The 11,206-nt window shown below is 35.2% G+C and overlaps 1 protein-coding gene across 1 annotated transcript; it reads right to left on the reverse strand.

The window, feature by feature from the left end:
* Window positions 1-2,055: 2,055 nt before the first annotated feature.
* LOC410633 (carcinine transporter-like) lies at window positions 2,056-7,706 on the reverse strand. The gene is made up of 5 exons (XM_026445410.1): window positions 7,331-7,706; window positions 6,803-7,245; window positions 4,368-4,556; window positions 3,764-4,304; window positions 2,056-2,510 (listed from the first exon to the last, which is right to left on the reverse strand). Exons 1-5 carry the CDS (start codon window positions 7,664-7,666, stop codon window positions 2,289-2,291), a joined length of 1,731 nt encoding a protein of 576 aa, XP_026301195.1. The 5' UTR covers window positions 7,667-7,706; the 3' UTR covers window positions 2,056-2,288.
* Between the last annotated feature and the right edge of the window lie 3,500 nt (window positions 7,707-11,206).

Below are 11,206 nucleotides of genomic sequence, written 5' to 3' on the forward strand. Positions count from 1 at the left end.
TTTTTTTTTTTTTTTTACTTTCGTTCCGAGGACGCGGCCGCAATAAAACGCCCGCCATCACAAACACCCGGTATCTCGTTTTCATCCCCTTTCTCCAACTGCAACGCCCACCATCGGCGTTTCGACCAGCCGCGCCGATTACGTTTTTCGTTACACTCCTCTCCCTCCTATCTTTACGATTTTCCAGCTGGTTTGCATTTCACGCTCTCGTCCCTTTTTTTTCTTCATCCGGGCGAATCTCTACACAGGAGGCGCCACCTCCTATTTTACAAAGGATTCCATTTTCTCAAATAATCCCGAAAATGCGATAGAAAGATCGTAAAGCGGCCAGGCAATCTCGCGTTTACGAGCTCGCACTCGTTTCCACTGTCAACGCGCGGCCATTGCTCCTTGAGATACGGAAACCGACTATGCGCTCCTCCATCCGGATTATTTTTCTTCTCACCGTGTGAGAGAGGATCGAAGATGGTTAAACGCGATTTTCGAGGTCGATATTGTCCCTCTTTTTTTTCTTTTAATTCGAAGCATGTTTTATTTCGTGGAAGAAGTGAATATGAAATTTGAAGGAAAGAGGTTAGGTTGGATAAAGAGAGATATTATTCTTGACTTATTTTTAGCTGTGGTAAAGTGGTTTATGGGCAAGTGACATGTTTTGTAAATAAACTGACTGTAAACGAAGTTTGAGGTTAGGATTGAACGAGAGATATATATTATTCTTGGGTTATATACTTTGAGCAATTTGGACGATGAGTTTGTGAAGTTTAGAAAGGAAAGAGCGTTAGATTCAAATAGTAGTTTTCTTTGAATTAATTAGTTTGTTTGGATTTGAAGATGATTATGAGAAAATTTTTCAACTTTGGATTATTTATTAGAAAATTTTAAATCTTTTTTAAAACACCCTGAAAGAAATATTTCCCAGAGAAGAAACAATGGAAGGAATAAAATTTCATCATGAAGCACTTTAAAAAGTCAAAAGCTCTTTATTTTCCGCATGATTGACGAAGCTGAGTGTGGCTGGCAACCCGGACACGTTGTTCGGTCATTATGGGCCCATTAGTCGTCTCAAGTGACGAGCTATGAATTCTTCTCGGATTTCACACGGCACGGACTGAGGAACCGACTTGGAAAAATATATCCTTACCCCTTTCTTCTAAACAACCTTTCGAAATCGAATCTCAAACTTAATCTCGCTTCCGTATCGAAACTTTCGAATCGATTCTCAATCAATGCTTGAAGCATTTAATAAAAGAAAAAAGAAATTAGAAAATTTTTCCAGAATATCCATTTCCATTGATATTCTCTTCTAATTATGTTCCAACTAATTTAAATTTTTAGAAACGCATTTGAAATTTTTCAACATTCAAGAAATTTTAAAAAGAAGCACGAACTGAAAAGAAGAAATTACTTATTTCCATTGAGAAAATCATTCGAGAGAGAAGGACTCATTTTAGGAGAATTTTTTTTTTCGGATATATTCGAAACTGATCGTGACAAATTCCAGAGTAAATTGTGATAAATGCGTGAAGAGGGAGCGAGGCGAGGATCCTGAATTCTGCAACGTAACGAGATCGTTTTCTCGCTTTTTCAACGTTTCTTTTCTTAGTCAACCACCCACGGTGACACACGGTGAAACAAGAAGAAAAGCCACGCCAAGCGGTGGATTTATGCGTTTTCAAAGAAAAGTGAAAGGGGATACGAGGTATGCGGCCGTCCACATGTCGAGGACCCCTGTTGTCGCTAATTTCGGCAATTAACTAAACGTCTGTCTGTCCACCTACGAGTTTCCTGCTCGTTTAATTGTTATTAATTAACACGATCCTTTTGGAGAAATTTTGGAAAAAATATTTTTTCTTTTTTTTTTTTTTTTGCTAGAGGAACGAATTATAAACTTTACGAAATTGAAAAATAAAACAAATTTCTCTTTTCGTAATTGCTCGTCTCTGCAAACTTTGTTTATTCGGAAAAATATACTTTTTTTTCTACAATATACATACATTATTATTATTATTATTATTATTATCATCGTATTTTTAAATAATTTCAAATAATAAATAAAGTATATAATTTAAAACTTAACTAAGTTTTTAATTTAACAGCAACTCGAATGAATCAATCTACTGTACGTGTATATAATAATAAATACGAATGAAACGGAATTCATTATCTCGAACAATAATCGGCAAATAAATTTTTCTCTTTCGTTTCTTCCATCTCCTGTATTAGGATATTATTACCCGAGTGATATGAAAAAAATGTGTTTCTCGCAATGTTAAAACCGAACTTTTTTTTCACTGATTCTGCTGAGCGATCCTCATCTCGCTCACTTTCTCCCGTATTCTGGTGTGTCGTCTCTCCATGCCCCTATAACCGGAAACCATACTGCTCCGCAACAAATCCGGACGTCTTGATGGACGTTTCGCGTGCAAATGGTGCCCTACCGGCTCCAAAGGCTTCTTCCTCGTCAACGGCGACTCCCAGAAAATTTGATCGATCCCGAACAACTCTCCGTCCTTCGTAAAACAAACCAATATATACATATTTTATTTTATATTATATAGAATTTATCCATTATTTGTTGGATGAATCTTTAATTGTAATTGTAATGCAATTTTAGGATCTATACGAATAATTTCATTTGAAATTAATTTGTTTTTTTTTAGATTAATGATATTAGTTGAAAGATTTTAATGAATTATCAAGATAAAATTAAATTTGCATTATATTTAATAACGTTTACTAGAATATTAATTGAATTAAATCGTACTCCATTATATTGGGTTGGCAACTAAGTAATTGCGGATTTCAGTTGAAGTTGATGACGACCTAATCAAAGCAATAATCGATTCAGATCATCACAGTACAACTCGTGAGATTGCAGAGAAGCTTCATGTATCGCATACATGCATTGAAAACCACTTAAAACAACTTGGCTATGTTCAAAAACTCGATACATGGGTTCCTCACGAACTGAAAGAAAAGCATTTAACGCAAGGCGTTAACAGCTGCGATTTGCTAAAGAAACGTAATGAAAATGATCCATTTTTAAAACGACTGATAACTGGCGATGAAAAATGGGTTGTTTACAACAATATCAAGCGGAAAAGATCGTGGAGCAGGCCATGTGAACCAGCTCAAACAACATTAAAAGCTGGTATTCATCGAAAGAAGGTTTTGTTATCAGTTTGTGGGATTACAAAGGAATTGTCTATTTTGAACTCTTAACACCCAATCGAACGATCAATTCTGTTGTCTACATTGAACAACTAACGAAATTAAACGATGCAGTTGAAGAAAAGCGGCCCGAATTGACAAATCGAAAAGGTGTTGTATTCCATCGTGACAATGCAAGGCCACACACATCTTTGGTCACTCGGCAAAAATTATTGGAGCTTGGTTGGGATGTTTTGCCACATCCACCATATAGTCCTGACCTTGCACCATCCGATTACTTTTTGTTTCGATCTTTACGAAACTCCTTGAATGGTAAAAATTTCAATAACGATGATGGTATCAAATCGTACCTGATTCAGTTTTTTGCTAATAAAAACCACAAGTTTTACGAACGTGGGATTATGATGCTTCCTGAAAGATGGCAAAAGGTCATTGATCAAAATGGGCAACGCATTACAGAATAAAGTTATTTAGTTCCATGAAAAAATTGTCTTTGATTTTCTAAAAAGTATCCGCAATTACTTAGTTGCCAACCCAATATATAAATTAATTATTCAGGAAAGAAAATAAATTTCCAAGAATATATCTTTACCACCAACGATTGGGGCAACTGTTCCATCAGGGTTTCGGGTAGGAAAAGGCACATGGTCCCGCCGAAGTAGCACGATATTGCCAGTATGATCATGGGCATGTTGTACGTAATCCTCGCGGAGAAGGCGATGTAGGGGCTGAATATCGAGGTTACGTAGCCCATCACGTGTATAAACGCCACTCCCTCGCCCCGTACGACGGTTGGCAAGAGTTCGGCGGCGTATTGAAGCGCGATGTTCGACGCCACGTTGATGAAGAGACGGCTGCAGATGGCGAACGAGGCGAAGGCGAGGCCCACGGTGGGGACGAGGGCGGCGAACGTGCTGAACAGGGCCGAGACGGTGACGGCGGTGAACAACGTCCACCTTCGGCCGAACGTGTCCAGGGTGGAGACGACCAACATCTCGGCCGGGAATTCGGTGATCGAGGCGATCGTGAACGTGCTGAACACGTCCAATCCTAGGGCGTCCAGGCACCTTATGTGCCCGTCGTAGCACATCTGGATTATACCCCACACCGTCGTCAACAGGATGGTGATTCTTCTGAAACGAAGAGGAGGCATACGTAATGATGGATAGATACATTTGCATTTATTTATTTATTACCTCAAACGTCTCGTTCTGAACAGATCGATCAACGTGTACATCTCGTCCTCGGCCAGGATGGCTATAGCCTTCTCGCACTCCTCTTGGAATTGCTCGAACACCTCCTTGGGTATCTTGTTCCGATTTATTTTCTCGATCAAGGAAATAATTTTTATCGCCCTTCGCATTTTCTTCATCCCTATCAACCACCTGTGAATACAAAAGAGAAATTTTTCGAAAATTTAGGATTCAGGATTTACAGTCACGTTAAGCCACTATTATTTAATTACTAGTAATCTTAAATTTAGAAAATCATATTTATTATTAACAATTTTTTTAGGAACTTATTTTATTAATCCTTCAAACAATCGAATATTTAAATTCATTTTTTTGTTTTAACGATAGAATTTATGGATCGATCTTTTTTATAGCAACAGGATTTCATGGTTTACACGTATCAATTGGATCAATTTTTTATATATATATTTTTTATATATATATTTTCTTCATCCCTATCAACCACCTGTGAATATAAAAGAGAAATTTTTTGAAAATTGATAAATATGTATATCCTTTACTAAATTCATTTATCTTAGTTTCTTCAGGATTTAAGCCACTATTACTTAATTACTGATAATCTTAAATTTAGAAAATCATATTTATTATTAACAATTTTTTTAGGAACTTATTTTACAATTCCTTCAAACAAATGAATATTTAAATTCATTTTTTTGTTTTAATGATAGAATTTATGGATTAATTTTCTTTACAGCAACAGGATTTACACGTATTAATTGGATCAATTTTTTTATTTATCTCTTATTATCGAATATTAAATATTCATTTTTCAAATATACATAATATAAATTTTGAATTAGCTATTTGATATTGACTTAATAATAAAAATAAACTTAATAATAAAAATTTTTTAATTTTATAAATTATATATATATATATAGTTATAAGTTAAGTAAATATATATATATTTTCTTCATCCCTATCAACCACCTGTGAATATAAAAGAGAAATTTTTCGAAAATTTATAAATATTTATATCCTTTACTAAATTTATTTATCTTAGTTTCTTCAGGATTTATATATCTGATGATAATCTTAAATTTAGAAAATCATATTTGTTATTAACAATTTTTTTAGAAACTTATTTTACAATTCCTTCAAACAAATGAATATTTAAATTCATTTTTTTGTTTTAATGATAGAATTTATGGATCAATCTTTTTTTTAGCAACAGGATTTACACGTATCAATTTTTTTATTTATCTCTTATTATCGAATATTCATTTTTCAAATATACATAATATAAATTTTGAATTAGCTATTTGATATTGACTTAATAATAAAAATAAACTTAATAATAAAAATTTTTTAATTTTATAAATTTTATATATATATATATATATATATAGTTATAAGTTAAGTAAATATATATATATATATTTTCTTCATCCCTATCAACCACCTGTGAATATAAAAGAGAAATTTTTTGAAAATTTATAAATATGTATATCCTTTACTAAATTCATTTATCTTAATTTCTTCAGGATTTAAGTCACTATTACTTAATTACTGATAATCTTAAATTTAGAAAATCATATTTATTATTAACAATTTTTTGAGAAACTTATTTTACAATTCCAAACAATTGAATATTTAAATTCATTTTTTTTGTTTTAATAAATTTGTTTTAATAAATTGTTATAATAGAATTTATGGATCGATTTTCTTTATAGCAACAGGATTTCATGGTATGGATTAATTGGATCAATTTTTCTATTTATCTCTTATTATCGAATATTCATTTTTCAAATATACATAATATAAATTTTGAATTAGCTATTTGATATTGACTTAATAATAAAAATTTTTTAATTTTATAAATTATATATATATATATATATATATATATATATATATATATATATAGTTATAAGTTAAGTAAATATATATATATTTTCTTCATCCCTATCAACCACCTGTGAATATAAAAGAGAAATTTTTCGAAAATTTATAAATATTTATATCCTTTACTAAATTCATTTATCTTCAGGATTTAAGCCACTATTATTTAATTACTAGTAATCTTAAATTTAGAAAATCATATTTATTATCAACAATTTTTTTAGGAACTTATTTTACAACTCCTTCAAACAATCGAATATTTAAATTCATTTTTTTGTTTTAATGATAGAATTTATGGATCAATCTTCTTTATAGCAACAGGATTTACACGTATCAATTTTTTTATTTATCTCTTATTATCGAATATTAAATATTCATAAAAATACATTTAATCTCCAATTAATTTAATATACATAATAAGATTTATTTTTATATATAACTTTATATTAATTATTTTAATTTCATTTATTCTATTAATGAAATTTCATTTATTCTATCAAATAAATTTATTGCAATTTATAAAAACGTGTATATACCTGACGCTCTCCGGAATGAATAACGGGGTTATGAGGACCAAGAGGAGGGGTACGGTGGTAGCTAGAGCGAACGTTCTCCAATCCGCTATGAAGTACGCCATCCAAGGCATGCATATTGCCCCGAACGTGTAGAACAGGCCGAACGAGACGTGGGCGACGAACGTGCGCCAGCCGGGTCCCACGTATTCCAGGACCAATATGTAAGCGAACACGAAGGTGCTGTCGAAGGAGACGCCGACGATGAACCTGCACACGCAGAATTGCCAGAACGTGTGGATGTATATGGTTGAGAGGCCACCGATGAATCCCAACAAATTGGAGACGATGACGGCCGGGATCCTTCCGTATTTGTCGCCCAGCCAACCGAATATCAAACCGCCGAGGATGGAACCGCTGAAAAATATACTCTGTGCGAGAGTCACTTTGTACGCGTCGTCGCAAACCTGTGTGAAAATTACGTTACGTTGCACTGTTATCCCAATTTGTGAGAATATTATTACACATAGAGTGTCACAGAGTGTTCAATACCCATCCGAACTCGGCAGCCACGGACATATATGGGACGTCGAAAGGGCTCGTTTTGAAGTGCCATTCCTGGCATTTCTTCATCGGCCATTTCGGGTCGGGCTCCTTTGCCTCCATCGCTGTTTTCACGGGCACGTCGTATATCCAGCATCGGGAATACGGTAAATCGTGGCCCTCGTACGCGACCAAGTTCGAGCTAGGAATCATGTACTCCCTTAATTCCTCGGAGGTGAAGCCCTCGACTGCCGGCATCTCGCACCAAAACTCGACCGGAACAACGATCAGGAACAATTGTGTGAAGTAGACGAAGGTTAGGAAGAAGCAGAACAACATGAGCATGATGAAAAGGAACCTTTGGTACAAGCCGAATTCGCCTGTTGAAAATATAATTGAACTTATAGACACTAGCCACACCCAATATATATATGTAATTGTGAAACTAATCATCATATTCTTATACAACAGTTTCTTTACAATTAAAAATTGTAAGGTTAATATTATCCTTACGATATTTTTATTTTATCTACAATTTTAATATATTATATCAATTAATTAATTATTAATATTTCTTTAACGATTCTTGTTAAAGTTGGTAAAAACTTGTGGGAAAATTAATTAGCGAGATAATAAAGATCGAGTTATTTTCTTATACTTGCCCAGGTACAACAATATGTCGTCAAAGGTGACGGGTTCCTCCTCGGGTTCGTAGAACCATTGCTCCAATGCTGATTTACGCGGAGCAAAGGACATCCTTTCTTTTATCAAATTCAATCAGCTAACCTAATTGATATCTGCGATTTATCTGTCGCGTGTCACGGAGAACGATCGATGCATCATTAATCGATCTTGGCAAAAGAAAATGGACGATATTCGCGTTGTTGATCCGGTTCGAGTTGAATAGAAAAATTTTTTTTCTAATTTGACATTCAATATAAATAAGTAACTCTTGAAATTTTTTAAAAAATAAAGGGAAGGATATGAGAAAGAAAAAATTCGTTCTCCAATTTTTCCTCGATTTACTTTATAAATAAATTAATTAGAAATATTTCATTAAATGAGACTCGAACTTGGTGAAAACTCATCGTCTTCGAGATCTTCCACCCCAACGGTTTGACCTCTTGAGGGGGTTGATGCTCGAAGAAAGGAGCCAATCAGAGCTGCCGTTTAGTTAATGCGCGTAACACGGCCCGTGGGACGATTCTACGCCTGTTTCACGATCCTCGTTATGGCAACAGGGATGATAGCCACCCCTACACCAACGTCTGAAATTTTATTTTATTTTATTTATTCCAGAAACCTTTGCAAAAATTAACACTTTTTAAAATTTTTCAACGATAATTCATTTCCAAAGTTTCGTCGAGATAAATAATTTATTTCACCTACGATAATATTATAATTTTAAAAACTATTTTAAAAAATATCGTAAAGAAGAAAGCTTTTTCATTTCTCAAATTGTTTATTATTTGTTTATTCAATGAAATTCGACAAGGATTTCTCTTTGCTGGAAGAGACTGGTGTCCAGACCCTTCCACCCCTTTCCAACCCCCTATTTCCAATTTGCAGGGACGAGTAATCCGACGATTTACATAACTCCATGGTAACGGTATCACGATCCCTCTCGAGGAATCGAGACTCCGCCTTTCCTGCGGGGGTGGATTCCTCCGGAGAATACAAATAGTAGTAATTTAAGGCTCTCCTCAGAGAGAGAGCTGCTCTTTTCTCCGCGAAATTGACGAAACTTAATTTGGCGACTAATTCCTTGATAATTTGCTCAGAAGGGGAGGAGGGTGATTCAAGGTTAATTCTGTATATGGTGGTGATTTGATAAAATAGCTTAATGATAAGGAAGGTAAAAATTTTTGTCAAGGAAATTTTATCGATAATTATTATTATATTATATGGAAAGAAGATAAGATAAATTTCTTCGTTCGTGAACCTTTTCGTTTAATAAGGGTGATTTCGTTTAATGGTGGATGGTAATTTAACAGTGTTCGAGGGTTGAATATAAGTGAGTTCTGCATTGTTTTAAATTTAAAAGAAGATTAGGATGATTTTGTTGATTCTATACGTTTCTTTTTTCTTTTTTCTTATAAAATATAAAATACAAAACTAATACTCCATTAGAATTTCAAATTACCGAGATAAAAATTTTCATAAATTTTAATAAATAATATTTCGATATACTTTTCTCAAAATTTGATTTCGTTAATTCAACGCATCTCTGAATCCCGGTCGTAAAATCGACACCAGTTTTAACCAGAATTAAGTCTCCTCCCGGTGACGTAATTCGAGTTAAGTTTCCTCGTTTTTGGGATCGATCCGACGACGAATCAGGGCGCAGTTAGCTAATGCGGTCTTGTGTTGGCACAGCCCCCGAGGGGGTGGGTGGCTCGCGTAGCCACCAGGCAGTGAAACGCGATCCTGGATCAGATTTCCTTTCCTCTTTTTAAAGAAAATTTCACCCTTGCTGATTTTTTTTAATTCTTCTTTCTATCCATCCTATTTTTTAATTTTCTCATCCTATAAACACGATCCACAATAAACAAACATGAAATATCGGAGAGAAAAAAAGAATTTGTCTTTAAGTTAAAAATTAATAATAAAATTAATTTATGTAAATCCAAAAAAGGGAATTAATTCCGAAACGTGAAAATTGATTTAATTACTTGTAAATAAATTTTCGTAGAATAGATTGAAAGATGGGAGAAAAAATTATTATTAAGAATTTTTCCCCCAACAACTATGCACGACGTCCACGCTCGAAAATTCCACGTCTCTCTAATTTCCAGCCGGGGGTGGCTTTTGCCGCAATTAATTTCCCGGGAATCCAATTAATTCCTCGCCTCAGGCCAATGAACTAACGTTGTTTGCCGAAGAAAACGTTGTCTCGTTGGAACCGTCGAGGCCAGAAGGGGGGAGGGGAGGTGGAAAAGAGGAGGGAGAGAACAGAGAGTGTCGCCTGTGGAAGATCGTCGTCGAGGAGGGCGGAGGGTGGGCGCAGATAAAATTACATTATCGCCTAAAGCGTCCTCGACGAAGGAGAAAGGGAGAAAGAGGGTGGAGAAAACCGGGGTGAAAATCACGTCCCGTAATTCCCGGGCATTAAGGTAAACGTTCAAGTCGCAGGGCGCAGGTTCGGTCGCCATGGCGACCGAAACCCTCTTCCTACCCACCACCCTGGCTCCCTTTCAATCGATAACTTATGAAACCGGCATCCTCCGCACCCTCCGCATCTGCTCCGTCCTCCGGATGCTGCGAACTCCGTTTTCCAGCGATGGCGACCATTTTTTTCCTTTCCTTCCTTTTTTTTCCTTTTCGAAAGACGAAGAAGAATATATTTGGAAGATATAAATTTTCTTTTTAGAAATTTCTTTTGGAGAAAGAACGCTTTACTTCATCCAAAATTATTTAAGGAAGATCAAGTATCCGTTCTATAATTTTTATTCCATGCATTTACAAATTATATCTTCGATAAGAGACTGTAAAATCTGTGTATTTTAATTTAAACGATTCGATAAAAGAAATTGATATCGATTCAACTCTTCGATATCAATCGTTACGAGATTTAGAATTTGAAAAAAGTGGAAGAAGAAACATAGAGTTTCGATCTTTTTGGAACGTGTAATAAAACTTGTTTATTCCTGGTGGACGGATGATCGGCGACATTAACAGGGAACGATCTAACCGCCCGGCCCACCATTTGTCGGCCGGATAATGCGTGCGATCGATTAATTAAATCCGGCCAACCGGCGACCGTATCGCGCCTCGAATCATCCCCTAAACGCCGGGCCAATCGGAGCGAGGGCCCGCCAGAGGGTTTAGGCTTCACCCCCGAGAAAAAGACCAGAGGCCATTAACGCCCGACCAGACGATCGTCTT

This window comes from Apis mellifera, linkage group LG15 (assembly GCF_003254395.2).
Source record: "Apis mellifera strain DH4 linkage group LG15, Amel_HAv3.1, whole genome shotgun sequence".
In the NCBI taxonomy this organism is placed as follows: Eukaryota; Metazoa; Arthropoda; class Insecta; order Hymenoptera; family Apidae; genus Apis; species Apis mellifera.

What these genes read in the sequence shown, in the direction of transcription:
- LOC410633 (XM_026445410.1), bottom strand. Translation starts at nt 7,666, where the DNA reads ATGCTCATGTTGTTCTGCTTCTTCCTAACCTTCGTCTACTTCACACAA. An exon ending in TTCATTCCGGAGAGCGTCAG is followed by an intron (nt 4,557 to 6,802) that starts GTATATACACGT and finishes TTGTATTCACAG; the next exon opens with GTGGTTGATAGGGATGAAGA. An exon ending in TTCAGAACGAGACGTTTGAG is followed by an intron (nt 4,305 to 4,367) that starts GTAATAAATAAA and finishes TCTTCGTTTCAG; the next exon opens with AAGAATCACCATCCTGTTGA.